General features: G+C 50.2%; 1 protein-coding gene across 4 annotated transcripts in view; it reads left to right on the forward strand.

Moving 5' to 3' along the window:
* The window catches only part of GMCL1 (germ cell-less 1, spermatogenesis associated), a 78,347-nt gene extending 63,541 nt beyond the window's left edge, over positions 1-14,806 (forward strand). For 2 of the 4 annotated variants that reach the window (XM_038747141.1, XM_038747139.1), the window contains 4 exons: positions 584-659; positions 6,601-6,746; positions 10,723-10,810; positions 14,369-14,806. In XM_038747141.1, coding sequence (XP_038603069.1) covers positions 584-659; positions 6,601-6,746; positions 10,723-10,810; positions 14,369-14,506 — 448 coding nt within the window. In that variant the 3' untranslated portion in view covers positions 14,507-14,806. The remainder of the gene's footprint in view (positions 1-583; positions 660-6,600; positions 6,747-10,722; positions 10,811-14,368) is intronic. The other 2 variants (XR_005451097.1, XM_038747140.1) reach the window with 2 other exon arrangements.
* Positions 14,807-15,186: the final 380 nt, after the last annotated feature.

Genomic DNA, 15,186 nt, shown 5'->3' on the forward strand with positions numbered 1-15,186 from the left:
AATTCTGTTTGTTCTGACGACTTGACACCTGGCCACATGTTTGGTTTTGTTCTCTGTCTCCCCCTTCTAGACTGTGAGCCCGCTGTTGGGTAGGGACCGTCTCTAGGTGTTGCCAACTTGGACTTCCCAAGCGCTTAGTCCAGTGCTCTGCACACAGTAAGCGCTCAATAAATATGATTGAATGAATGAAGTCACTTCACTTCCCTGGGCCTCAGTTCCCTCATCTGTAAAATGGGGATTAAGACTGTGAGCCCCACGTGGGACAACCTGATTAAGTCACTTCACTTCCCTGGGCCTCAGTTCCCTCATCTGTAAAATGGGGATTAAGACTGTGAGCCCCACGTGGGACAACCTGATTACCTTGTATCAATCAGTCGTATTTATTGAGCGCTTACTGTGTGCAGAGCACTGTACTAAGCGCTTGGGAAGTGCAAGGTGGCAACCTAAGTATCTCCCCCAGCGCTTAGAGCAGTGCTTGGCACATAGTAAGCGCTTAACAAATACCATCATTATTATTCTCCATTCTGCCGACTGTTGCGAGCCGGCCTTCGGTTAAGACCCGTTTTTCCCCGCGTCCTCGTAGGCCTCAGGAAATCAACCAGGAGGAGCTGGAAGGGAACAGCATGCGGTGCGGCCGGAAGCTCGCCAGCGACGGGGAGGTAAGTCCCACCCGGGCCCCGCTTCCCGACGGTTTTCCCTCATGCCGAAGCAGGGCGGCGTCCACTACAGCGGACAGAGCCGGGGGCCCAGCTCGCTCTCGGGCCAGCGGGCCCAGCCGCGGTTGAGTCGGTCGGTCGGTCGGTCAGCGGGATTGATTGAGGGCTCACCGTGTGCTGAACGGTCGGGAGAGGACATATATGTTGCCAACTTGTACTTCCCAAGCGCTTAGTACAGTGCTCTGCACACAGTAAGCGCTCAATAAATACGATTGATGATGATGACAATAGTAATAGTTAGGGCGTTTGCTTACTATGTGCCAGGTAATAATAATAGTAATAATGTTGATATTTGTTAAGCGCTTACTATGTGCAAAGCACCGTCCTAAGCGCTGGGGGGATACAAGGTGATCAAGTTGTCCCATGTGGGGCTCGCAGTCTTAATCCCATTTTACAGATGAGGTCACTGAGGCACAGAGAAGTTTAAGTGGCTTGCCCAAGGTCCCACAGTGGACAAGTGGCGGAGCCGGGGACTGTACTGGACTAAACACCGGGGTGGGTACAAGCAAATCAGGTGGGACAGAGTCCCTGTCCCACACGGGGCTCCCGGTCTCAATCCCCATTTTGCAGATGAGGGAACTGAGGCCCAGGGAAGTGAATGAAATAAATAATTGGCATTTGTTAAGTGCTTACTATGTGCAAAAGCACTGTTCTAAGCACTGGGGAGGATACAGGGTGATCAGGTTGTCCCACGTGGGGCTCACAGTCTTAATCCCCATTTTACAGACGAGGTAACGGAGGCCCAGAGACGTTAAGTGACTTGCCCAAAGTCACACAGCTGACAGTTGGCGGAGCCGGGATTCGAACCCATGACCTCCGACTCCAAAGCCCGGACTCTTTCCACTGAGCCACGCTGCTTCTCTAAAGTGACTTCAATCAATCAATCAATCGTATTTATTGAGCGCTTACTGTGTGCAGAGCACTGTACTAGGCGCTTGGGAAGTACAAGTCAGCAGCATATAGAGACGGTCCCTACCCAGCAGTGGGCTCACAGTCTAGAAGTCACCCAGCAGACAAGTGGCAGAGCCAGGATTAGAACCCATGACCTTCTGACTCGGGCACCCGGGCTCTACCCACTACGCCACGCTGACAGTCCCTCAGAGTTGGTGACACCGACAGTCTCTAGCCCACCAGGCCAGACTCTTTTTTACGGTATTTAAGTGCTTACTATGTGCCAGGGACTGTACTAAGCGCCGAGGGAGACACAAGCCAATCAGGATGGGTGCCGTGCCCCTTTGACCGCTTCCTGCCTGTTGCCTGGATCGCCCTCCCTCCTCAAATCAATCAATCGTATTTATTGAGCGCTGACTGTGTGCAGAGCACTGTACTAAGCGCTTAATTCTGGCGGACAGTTCCTCTCCCCCACCTCAAAGCCCAATTGAGAAGCCGATTAGAGAAGCAGCTGTGGCTTAGTGGAAATATCATGGGCTTTGGAGTCAGAGGTCATGGGTTCGAATCCCAGCTCTGCCACTTGTCACCTGGGTGACTTTGGGCAAGTCACTTAACTTCTCTGGGCCTCAGTTCCCTTATCTGCAAAATGGGGACTAAGACTGTGAGCCCAATGCGGGACAACCTGATAACCTTGTATCTTCCCCAGCGCTTAGAACAGTGCTTTCTTTTAGACTGTGAGCCCGCTGTTGGGTAGGGACTGTCTCTATGTGTTGCCAATTTGTACTTCCCAAGCGCTTAGTACAGTGCTGTGCACATAGTAAGCGCTCAATAAATACGATTGATTGATTGATTGATTGATTGATTGAAGGCCCACCTCCTCCCAGAGGCCTTCCCTGACCGCGCCCTCCTTTCCTCCTCCTGCCTTGACTCGCTCCCTTTCTTCATCCCCCATCCAGGCGGTGAGCCCGTTGTCGGGTAGGGGACCGCCTCCGTTTGTTGCCGACTTGGACTTCCCAAGCGCTTAGTACAGTGCTCTGCACACAGTCAGCGCTCAATAAATACGATTGATTGAATGAATGAATCCTCCCTCCCAGCCCCACACCGCTTATGTCCATCATCATCATCAATCGTATTTATTGAGCGCTTACTGTGTGCAGAGCACTGTACTAAGCGCTTGGGAAGTCCAAGTTGGCAACATATAGAGACGGTCCCTACCCACCAGTGGGCTTACAGTCTAAACACACGTCCATATGTGTCATGGCAAAGTGGGGGGCGGCTTTGAAGCCGATGGTGAGGAGTTTTCGTTTGATGTGAGGGTGGATGGGCAACCGCCGGAATTTTTTCAGGAGGGGGGTGACATATCCTGAACGTCCTTGTTGAAAAATAATCCGGGCGTCAGAGTGAATTATAATAATAATGACGATGGCATCTATTAAGCGCTTACTATTTGCCAAGCACTGTTCTAAGCGCTGGGGAGGTTACAAGGTGATCAGGTTGTCCCACGGGGGGCTCCCAGTCTTTATCCTCATTTTCCAGATGAGGATATGAGGCCCAGAGAAGTGAAGTGACTTACCCCAAGTCACACAGGTGATAAGTGGCAGAGCCGGGATCATCATCATCATCAATCGCATTTATTGAGCGCTTACTATGTGCAGAGCACTGTACTAAGCGCTTGGGAAGTACAAATTGGCAATATATAGAGGCAGTCCCTACCCAACAGTGGGCTCACAGTCTAAAAGGGGGAGACAGAGAACAAAACCAAACATACTAACAAAATAAAATAAATAGAATAGATATGGACAAGTAAAATAAATAAATAATAGAATAATAAATATGTACAAACATTTATCCATATAGACAGGTGCTGTGGGGAAGGGAAGGAGGTAAGATGGGGGGGATGGAGAGGGAGACGAGGGGGAGAGGAAGGAGGGGGCTGAGTGTGGGAAGGCCTCCTGGAGGAGGTGAGCTCTCAGTAGGGCCTTGAAGGGAGGAAGAGAGCGAGCTTGGCGGGTGGGCAGAGGGATTGGGGGCATTGCGGGCATTCAGTAAGGGTTCTAATCCCGGCTCCGCCACTTGTCTGCTGCGTGACCTTGGGCAAGTCGCCTCACTTCTCTGGGCCTCAGTTCCCTCATCTGGAAAATGGGGGTGGAGACTGTGAGCCCCCACGGGGGTCCAACAGAAGAGCCCGGGCTTTGGAGTTCAAATCCCGGCTCCGCCAGTTGTCACCTGTGGGACTGTGAGCAAGTCACTTCACTTCTCTGGGCCTCAGTTCCCTCATTTGGAAAATGGGGGTGGAGACTGTGAGCCCCACGGGGGACAGGGACTGTGTCCAACCCAACATAAGCAGCTTACAAGCGCTTAGTACAGTGCTCTGCACACAGTAAGTGCTCAATAAATACGATTGATTGATTGAATGGCTCAGTGGAAAGAGCCCGGGCTCTGGAGTTCAAATCCCAGCTCCGCCACTTGTCGGCTGTTTGACTTGGGACAAGTCACTTCACTTCTCTGTGCCTCAGTTCCCTCATCTGGAAAATGGGGATGAGGACTGTGAGCCCCCCGTGGGACAACCTGATCACCTTATAACCTCCCCAGTGCTTAGAACAGTGCTTGGCACGTAGTAAGCGCTTCATAAATGCCATCATCATTATTATTATTATTATCCATCCCAGTGCTTAGTACAGAGCCTGGCACATAGTTGAACACTTAACAAATGCCATCATTATTATTTATTAAGGCTTTGAAAGGGGAGAGAGTACATATTTATTCTATTTATTTTATTTTGTTATTATGTTTTGTTTTATCGTCTGTCTCCCCCTTCTAGACTGTGAGCCCGCTGTCGGGTAGGGACTGTCTCTATATGTTGCCAACTTGGACTTCCCAAGCACTTAGTACAGTGCTCTGCACACAGTAAGCGCTCAATAAATACGATTGATTGATTGATTGTCTTTCCCAAGCACTTAGTGCAGTGCTCTGCACACAGTAAGCGCTCAATAAATACGATTGATTGATTGTCCTTCCCAAGCACTTAGTGCAGTGCTCTGCACACAGTAAGCGCTCAATAAATATGATTGATTGATTGATTGTCCTTCCCAAGCATTTAGTGCAGTGCTCTGCACACAGTAAGCGCTCAATAAATACGATTGAATAAACGAATGAATGAATGAATGAATTAGAGGAGGGAGGGCATTCCAGGCCAGAGGCGGGACGTGCTCTGCACACAGTAAGCGCTCAATAAATACGATTGAATGAACGAACGAACGAATGAATGAATGAATTAGAGGAGGGAGGGCATTCCAGGCCAGAGGTGGGATGTGCTCTGCACATAGTAAGCGCTCAATAAATACGATTGATTGATTGATTGTCCTTCCCAAGCACTTAGTGCAGTGCTCTGCACACAGTAAGCGCTCAATAAATACGAATGAATGAATGAATGAGTGAATTAGAGGAGGGAGGGCATTCCAGGCCACAGGCGGGACGTGCTCTGCACACAGTAAGCGCTCAATAAATACGATTGAATGAACGAATGAATGAATGAATGAATGAATTAGAGGAGGGAGGACATTCCAGGCCAGAGGCGGGACGTGCTCTGCACACAGTAAGCGCTCAATAAATACGATTGATTGATTGATTGATTGATTGTCCTTCCCAAGCACTTAGTGCAGTGCTCTGCACCCAGTAAGCGCTCAATAAATACGATTGAATAAACGAATGAGTGAATTAGAGGAGGGAGGGCATTCCAGGCCAGAGGTGGGACGTGCTCTGCACACTGTAAGCGCTCAATAAATACGATTGAATGAACGAATGAATGAATGAATGAATGAATTAGAGGAGGGAGGGCATTCCAGGCCAGAGGCGGGAAGTGCTCTGCACACAGTAAGTGCTCAATAACTACGATTGATTGATTGATTGATTGTCCTTCCCAAGCACTTAGTGCAGTGCTCTGCACACAGTAAGCGCTCAATAAATACGATTGAATAAACGAATGAGTGAATTAGAGGAGGGAGGGCATTCCAGGCCAGAGGCGGGACGTGCTCTGCACACTGTAAGCGCTCAATAAATACGATTGAATGAACGAATGAATGAATGAATGAATGAATTAGAGGAGGGAGGGCATTCCAGGCCAGAGGCGGGAAGTGCTCTGCACACAGTAAGCGCTCAATAACTACGATTGATTGATTGATTGATTGTCCTTCCCAAGCACTTAGTGCAGTGCTCTGCACACAGTAAGCGCTCAATAAATACGATTGAATAAACGAATGAATGAATGAGTGAATTAGAGGAGGGAGGGCATTCCAGGCCAGAGGCGGGACGTGCTCTGCACACAGTAAGCGCTCAATAAATATGATTGAATGAACGAATGAATGAATGAATGAATTAGAGGAGGGAGGGCATTCCAGGCCAGAGGCGGGACGTGCTCTGCACACAGTAAGCGCTCAATAAATACGATTGATTGATTGATTGATTGTCCTTCCCAAGCACTTAGTGCAGTGCTCTGCACACAGTAAGCGCTCAGTAAATATGATTGAATAAACGAATCAATGAATGAATGAGTGAATTAGAGGAGGTAGGGCGTTCCAGGCCACAGGCGGGATGTGCTGTGCACACAGTAAGCGCTCAATAAATACGAATGAATGAATGAATGAATTAGAGGAGGGAGGGCATTCCAGGCCAGAGGCGGGAAGTGCTCTGCACACAGTAAGTGCTCAATAAATATGATTGAATGAATGAACGAACGAATGAATGAATGAATTAGAGGAGGGAGGGCATTCCAGGCCAGAGGCGGGATGTGGGCGGTGGGTCGTACGTGCATTCAGTCGTATTTATTGAGCGCTTACTGTGTGCAGAGCGCTGGGGTCGCAGCGAAGGGCTCTCCCCAGGGGGCCGGCCGGGCTGAGAGGGTCCAGCAGGCTCTCGCTTGGCCCGGGCGGGGGGCCGCGGGGGCGCGGCGGGCATTTCCGCGGGTGAGGGCCTTGCTTCCGTTGGGGTCCCGCAGTACTGCTGGCGGTGGACGGGCTTCAACTTCGGGCTGGACCTGCTCGTCACTTACACCAACCGGCACGTCCTCTTCAAGCGCAACACTCTCAACCAGCCCAGCAGCGGCTCCGTCAGCCTGCGGCCTCGCAGGAACCTGGCTTTCAGGTAGGGCGGGGGGCTCCTCGCACGGCGGGCACCGGGGCGCGAGGGACGGGGCCGGCCTCCCCCCGCCCACCCTACCCGTTCACTCATTCATTCAGTCGTATTCATTGAGCGCTTACTGTGTGCGGAGCACTGGACTGAGCGCTTGGGAAGTCCAAGTCGGCAACGGATAGGCGGTCCCTACCCAACGTTCATTCATTCAGTCGTATTTATTGAGCGCTTACTGTGTGCGGAGCCCTGGACTGAGCGCTTGGAAGTCCAAGTCGGCAACGGATAGGCGGTCCCTACCCAACGTTCATTCATTAAATCGTATTTATTGAGCGCTTACTGTGTGCAGAGCCCTGGACTAAGCGCTTGGAAGTCCAAGTTGGCAACAGATAGGCGGTCCCTACCCAACGTTCATTCATTCAATCGTATTTATTGAGTGCTTACTGTGTGCAGAGCACTGTACTAAGCGCTTGGGAAGTTCAAGTCGGCAACAGATAGGCGGTCCCTACTCAACATTCATTCATTCAGTCATATTAATTGAGCGCTTACTATGTGTGGAGCCCTGGACTAAGCGCTTGGAAGTACAAGTCGGCAACAGATAGGCGGTCCCTACCCAACGTTCATTCATTCAATCGTATTTATTGAGCGCTTACTGTGTGCAGAGCCCTGGACTAAGCACTTGGGGAGTCCAAGTCGGCAGCAGATAGACGGTCCCTACCCAACATTCATTCATTCAGTCGTATTTATTGTGTGCTTACTGTGTGCAGAACCCTGGACTAAGCGCTTGGAAGTCCAAGTCGGCAACAGATAGGCGGTCCCTACCCAACGTTCATTCATTCAATCGTATTTATTGAGTGCTTACTGTGTGCAGAGCACTGTACTAAGCGCTTGGGAAGTTCAAGTCGGCAACAGATAGGCGGTCCCTACTCAACATTCATTCATTCAGTCATATTTATTGAGCGCTTACTATGTGCGGAGCCCTGGACTAAGCGCTTGGAAGTACAAGTCGGCAACAGATAGGCGGTCCCTACCCAACGTTCATTCATTCAATCGTATTTATTGAGCGCTTACTGTGTGCAGAGCCCTGGACTAAGCACTTGGGGAGTCCAAGTCGGCAGCAGATAGACGGTCCCTACCCAACGTTCATTCATTCAGTCGTATTTATTGTGTGCTTACTGTGTGCAGAACCCTGGACTAAGCGCTTGGAAGTCCAAGTCGGCAACAGATAGGCGGTCCCGACCCAACGTTCATTCATTCAGTCGTATTTATTGAGCGCTTACTGTGTGCGGAGCCCTGGACTAAGCGCTTGGAAGTCCAAGTCGGCAACAGATAGGCGGTCCCTACCTAACGTTCATTCATTCAGTCGTATTTATTGAGCGCTTACTGTGTGCAGAGCCCTGGACTAAGCGCTTGGAAGTATAAGTCGGCAACAGTTAGGCGGTCCCTACCCAACATTCATTCATTCAGTCGAATTTATTGAACGCTTACTGTGTGCAGAGCCCTGGACTAAGCGCTTGGAAGTCCAAGTCGGCAACAGGTAAATGGTCCCTTGTATTTATTGAGCGCTTACTGTGTGCGGAGCCCTGGACTAAGCGCTTGGGAAGTAGAAGTTGGCAACAGATAGACGGTCCCTACCCAACATTCATTTATTCATTCAATCTTATTTCTTGAGTGCTTACTGTTTGCAGAGCCCTGGACTAAGCGCTTGGAAGTACAAGTTGGCAACAGATAGACGGTCCCTACCCAACATTCATTCATTCAGTCGTATTTATTGAGCGCTTACTGTGTGCATCAGCCTTCTGTCTTACTGCATCAGCCTTCTATCTGATCTCCCATCCTCGTGTCTCTCCCCACTTCAATCCATACTTCACGCCGCTGCCCGGATTGTCTTTGTCCAGAAACGCTCTGGGCATGTTACTCCCCTCCTCAGAAATGTCCAGTGGCTACCGATCAATCTGCGTATCAGGCAGAAACTCCTCCCCCTGGGCTTCCAGGCTGGCCATCCATCCCCTGGCCCCCTCCTCCCTCATCTCCCTTCTGTCCTTGTCCAGCCCAGCCGGCACCCTCCGCTCCTTTGCCACCGCTAATCTCCTCACCGTTAGGCCTCGTTTTCACCTGTCCCGCCATCAACCCCCGGCCCACGTCCTCCCCCGGGCCCGGAATGCCCCCAGTCCCTCTGCCCCTCCGCCAAGCTAGCTCTCTTCCTCCCTTCAAGGCCCTGCTGAGAGCTCACCTCCTCCAGGAGGCCTTCCCACACTCAGCCCCTTCCTTTCTCTCCCCCTCGTCCCCCTCTCCATCCCCCCCCGTCTTACCTCCTTCCCTTCCCCACAGCACCTGTATATATGTATATGTGTTTGTGCATATTTATTACTCTATTTTACTTGTACATATCTATTCTATTTATTGTATTTTGTTAGTGTGTTTGGTTTTGTTCTCTGTCTCCCCCTTCTAGACTGTGAGCCCACTGTTGGGTAGGGACCGTCTCTATCTGTTGCCAACTTTGTACTTCCCACGCGCTTAGTACAGTGCTCTGCACACTGTAAGCACTCAATTAATACAATAGAATGGGATGTGCTTTCAGTAAGGCTTTGAAGGAGGGGAGAGAGGGGAAGAAAGCAGAATAATAATAATAATGATGGCATTTATTAAGCGCTTACTATGTGCAAAGCACTGTTCTAAGTGCTGGGGAGGTTACAAGGTGATCAGGCTGTCCCACGGGGGGCTCACAGTCAATCCCCATTTTCCAGATGAGGGAACTGAGGCCCAGAAAAGTGAAGCGACTTGCCCTTGGTCCCACAGCAGACAAGTGGCGGAGTCGGGATTAGAACCCAGGACCTTCCAACTCCCATGTCAATGCGCTATCCACTAGGCCACCCCGGTTCTCCTACATGTCAAGCACCGTTCGAAGCGCTGGGAAAGATACGTGTCAATCGTATCTTAATATCAGTCACCCGTTCTAGAAGATAAGCTCATTGCGGGCAGGGAATGTGTCGTACTCTCCCAAGCGCTCAGTCTGGTCAGCCGTGTGACCTTGGGCAAGTCACTTCACTTCCCTGGGCCTCGGTTCCCTCATCTGGAAAAGGGGGATGAAAACTGGGAGCCCCACGGGGGACAACCTCATCACCTTATGAGAAACAGCGTGGCTCAGTGGAAAGAACACGGGCTTGGGAGTCGGAGGCCATGGGTTCGAGTCCTGGCTCTGCCACTTGTCAGCTGTGTGACCTTGGGCAAGCCGCTTGACTTCTCTGTGCCTCAGTTCCCTCATCTGTAAAATGGGGATTAAGACTGAGCCCCACATGGGACGACCTGATCACTTTGTATCCCCCCCCCAGCGCTTAGAACAGTGCTTCGCACATAGTAAGCGCTTAACAAATACCACCATTATTATTATTGCTATTATTATTATTATTACTATTATTATTATTATTATTATTATTATTATCATACCTCCCCCAGTGCTTAGAACAGTGCTTGGCACATAGTAAGTGCGTAGAGAATCAATCAATCAATCATATTTATTGAGCACTGACTGTGTGCAGAGCACTGTACTAAGCACTTGGGAAGTACAGAAGCAGCGTGGCTCAGTGGAAAGAGCCCAGGCTTTGGACTCAGAGGTCATGGGTTCAAATCCCGGCTCCGCCAACTGTCCGCTGTATGACTTTGGGCAAGTCACTTCATTTCTCTGGGCCTCAGTTCCCTCATCTGGAAGATGGGGATGAAGACTGGGAGCCCCCCGTGGGACATCCTGATCACCTTGTAACTTCCCCAGCGCTTAGAACAGTGCTTTGCACATAGTAAGCGCTTAATGAATGCCCGCATTATTATTATTATTATCACAAATACCGTCATTTATTATTATTGTTATTATTGCAGTGCTTTGCACTCAGGTAAGCGCTCAACAGATACGGTTGAATGAATGAATGTCTCTGTCCCGCATTGGGCTCCCAGTGTAAGTCAATTTTTTGTTTTTTTTTTAACCTCGTGTCCTCAGGTTACGTTTGGCATCTTTCGATGGTAACGGGAAGTTAATTTGCAGTCGAACAACTGGCTACGAGATCCTCACGCTTGAAAAGGACCAGGTACGTCCGTCTTCCATCCTGTTCCTGGAGCCCGCTGTCCGCTCCCGGCGACGAGCCCTCTCTAGGAAGTTGGCTTTTCATAATAATAATAATAATAATAATGGCATTTATTAAGCGCTTACTATGTGCAAAGCACTGTTCTAAGAGCTGGGGAGGTTACAAGGTGATCAGGTTGTCCCCCAGGGGTTCACAGTCTTCATCCCCATTTTCCAGATGAGGGAACTGAGGCCCGGAGAATAATAATAATAATGGCATTTGTTAAGCGCTTACTATGTGCCAAGCACTGTTCTAAGTGCTGGGGAGGTTACAAGGTAATCAGGTTGTCCCACGGGGGGAGTTCACAGTCTTCAACCCCATTTTCCAGATGAGGGAACTGAGGCCCAGAGAATAATAATAATAATGGCATTTGTTAAGCGCTTACTATGTGCCAAGCACTGTTCTAAGCTCTGGGGAGAATACAAGGTAATCAGGTTGTCCCACGGGGGGCTCACAGTCTTAATCCCCATTTTACAGATGAGGGAACTGAGGCCCAGAGAAGTGAAGTGGCTTGCCCAAAGTCACCCAGCTGACAACTGGCAGAGCCGGGATTTGAACCATTCATTCATTCGTTCATTCAGTCGTATTTATTGAGCGCTTACTGTGTGCAGAGCACTGGATTAAGCGTTTGGGAAGTACAAGTTGGCAACATCTAGAGATGGTCCCTACCCAACAGCGGGCTCGCAGTCTAGAAGGGGGAGACGGAGAACAAAACAGAACATATTAACAAAATAAAATCAATAGAATAAATCTGTACAAGTAAAATAAATAGAGTAATAAGTCCGTACAAACATCTATACATATCAATCAGTCAATCAATCAATCAATCGTATTTATTGAGCGCTTACTATGTGCAGAGCACTGTACTAAGCGCTTGGGAAGTACAAATTGGCATCACATAGAGACAGTCCCTACCCAACAGTGGGCTCACAGTCTAAATATACAGGTGCCCACTGTTGGGTAGGGACCGTCTCTAGATGTTGCCAACTTGGACTTCCCAAGCGCTTAGTCCAGTGCTCTGCACACAGTAAGCGCTCAATAAATCCGATTGATTGATTGATTGATTGTGGGGAGGGGAAGGAGGGGGAGTGACCTCTGACTCCAAAGCCCGGGCTCTTTCCACTGAGCCACACTGCATTTCATCCCGGGTGGACACCGTGAGCCACGGCCAGCCGGCATCGGGTCACTTGGACCCCGCTGGGTGAACGTGCGGCACAGTTGGCATCCGAGGTTTTTTTAAACGGCCTTTTTGGGGCACTTACTACATGCCGAGCACTCTTCTAAACGATACCAAGTTGATCAGGTTGGGCGCAGTCCCTGACCCGCGTGCGGTTCACACTCATTCATTCATTCAATCGTATTTATTGAGCGTGTACTCCGTGCAGTGCACTGTAATAATAATAATAATCATGATGATGGTATTTAAGCGCTTACTATGTGACTGACCGACCAACTGAATGACACGGCGTCGGGACCCGAGGCAGAGACCGTCCTGGCAACCTGCGGCTCGTATTTATTGAGCGCTTACTATGCGCAGAGCGCTGGACTAAGCGCTTGGGAAGTCCAAGTTGGCAACATGTAGAGACGGTCCCTACCCAACAGCGGGCTCACGGTCTAGAAGGGGGAGACAGAGAACAAAACAGAACATATTAACGTAATAAAATAAGTACAATAGTAAATGTGTCCAAGTAAAATAAATAGTGATAAATCTGTACAAACATATATGCAGGTGCTGTGGGGAGGGGAAGGAGGTAGGGGGAGACGGACAACAAAACAAAACATATTAGCATAATAAAATAAATAGAATAGTAAATGTGTACAAGGAAAATGGAGTGATAAATCTGTACAAACATATATACTTACTGAGCGCTCACTGTGTGCAGAGCACTGTACTGAGCGCTTGGGAGAGGACGATCCAGCGACAGACAGACGCAGTCATTCAGTAGAACGAATGGAAATGACTCCTGGGAAGAGAACGATCTCGGTGAATTTTTTCCAGATACAGTGCTGGTGAATGGGATGGGCTGGGAAGTCTTCCTTTGGCATAGAATAGAACTGAGAGAATAGAACTGCTTCATTCAATCGTATTTATTGAGCGCTTACTGTGTGCAGAGCACTGGACTAAGCGCTTGGGAAGTACAAGTTGGCAACATCTAGAGACGGTCCCTACCCAACAGCGGGCTCGCGGTCTAGAACTGCTTGAGAGAAGCAGCGTGGCTCAGTGGAAAGAGCTGGGGCTTTGGAGTCAGAGGTCATGGGTTCTAATCCCGGCACCGCCAATTGTCAGCTGTGTGACTTGGGGCAGGTCACTTCACTTCTCTGGGCCTCAGTTACCTCATCTGTGAAATGGGGTTAAGACTGTGAACCCCCCCCGTGGGACAACCTGATCACCTTGTAAACTCCCCAGAGCTTAGAACAATGCTTTGCACATAGTAAGTGCTTAATAAATGCCATTTTTTTAAAAAAAACCTGTCATTTATTTATTCATCTTCAGATCTGTCTCCCCCTCTAGACTGTCAGCTCATTGTGAGCAGGGAGAGTGTCTGTTTTTAATAATAATTATGGTATCTATTAAGCGCTTACAGACTGAGTCCCCTCCTTCCTCTCCCCTTCCTCTCCGTCCCCTCACCACAGCACCTGTATATGTGTATATATGTTTGTACGTATTTATTACTCATTTTATTTGTACATATTTATTCTATTTTATTTTAATATGCTTTGTTTTGTTTTCTGTCTCCCCCTTCTAGAACGTGAGCCTGCTGTTGGGTAGGGACCGTCTCTGTCTGTTGCCAACTTGGGCTTCCCAAGCGCTTAGTACAGTGCTCTGCACACAGTAAGCGCTCAATAAATGCGATTGAATGAGTGAATGAATATGTGCCAAGTATGGTTGTTATAATAATAATAATAATGGCATTTATTAAGCACTTACTATGTGCCAAGCACTGGGGGGATACAAGGTGATCAGGTTGTCCCACGGGGGGCTCACAGTCAATCCCCATTTTACAGATGAGGGAACTGAGGCCCAGAGAAGTCAAGTGACTTGCCCAAAGTCACACAGCTGACAGTCGGCAGAGCCGGGATTCGAACCCACGACCGCTGACTCCAAAGCCCGGGCTCTTTCCACTGAGCCACGCTGCTTCTCGTTCTGTTGGACTCTCCCGAGCGCTTAGTACGGTGCTGCGCACCCAGTAAGCGCTCGGTAAATCCGACTGAATGAACAGAGACCGAGGTGCCCAGTTCAGGAGGGAGCCCTCAGTGGCTCAAGCCCAGGCCTGGGAATTCATTCATTTCATTCATTCATTCATTCAGTCGTATTTATTGAGCGCTTACCGGGTGCAGAGCACTGGACTAAGCGCTTGGGAAGTCCAAGTTGGCGACGTATAGAGACGGTCCCTACCCCACAGACAGTCTAGAAGTCGGGGTGACGGAGGGTGAAGGGGGGCAGAGCCATTAGCTTCCCCGCGACTCCGGGAACGGTCCGGGGCCTCTGGCCTCGCTCAGCTCTTGGGCCCTGTTTTTCAGGAGCAGGCCGTGATGACCCTGGACAGCCGCCTCCTGGTCTTCCCCTTGTACATCTCGTGTAACTTCATGTACATAGCGTCCGAGAAGACGGACCAGGCCAGGCAGCCGGAGACTCCCGAAGAGCGAGCCCCTGCCTAGATCCCGGCGCTTGGGAAACCCTTTTTTGGGGTTTTCTTCCCCCGACGCCGGCTTGACTTGCGTTAATCCTATCAGAGAGCCCCCCCCACTCCCCCTGCCTCCCTCAGGACCTCCCCCCCGCCACCAGCTAAGGTGAATAAATGACGAAAAAGACCCCTGGATGCCGCAAAAGACCCCCGGGCGGAGACGAAGACGACGCATCTCGAGGACCAGAAGGCGTCCGCCCGACGGCCTCGGGCTCCGACCGCCTCTCCCGTCTCTCGCTCCTGGAGAAGGCGGGCGAGTCTCAGGCGGAGCGAGGTAGAATTCCCGGGAAGCGGGACGGCCACCCGAGCGATTGACCGCTCTGTTTTCCACCTGGAAAGTTGCGCCTCTCACCCATCTCTCCAAGGGGATCCCCCCCACCCCCAGCTCGATTTCCACTTCCCTCCATCTCAGACCAACCCCGGGCCCCGCTTTTAATTGGGAGAGAAAAAAGAAAACGCGCTAAGCTTTAAACCGGTGGTGAGGCCCTCCGATCTGAAGCCAAAGCTCCGCTTCCCGGATTTGGAAAACATTCCGTCCTGGCCGCTCGTCCGGGTCCATCAGATGGGCCCGCTTTGGCCCAACTTCTTTCCCCGTCCAATCCCGGCTTTTAATTTATTCCCGCTGGACGGACGGCTCGCGGTACTCGATGAGGG

The sequence above is a fragment of the Tachyglossus aculeatus genome, chromosome 5, assembly GCF_015852505.1.
Source record: "Tachyglossus aculeatus isolate mTacAcu1 chromosome 5, mTacAcu1.pri, whole genome shotgun sequence".
Taxonomy (NCBI): domain Eukaryota; kingdom Metazoa; phylum Chordata; class Mammalia; order Monotremata; family Tachyglossidae; genus Tachyglossus; species Tachyglossus aculeatus.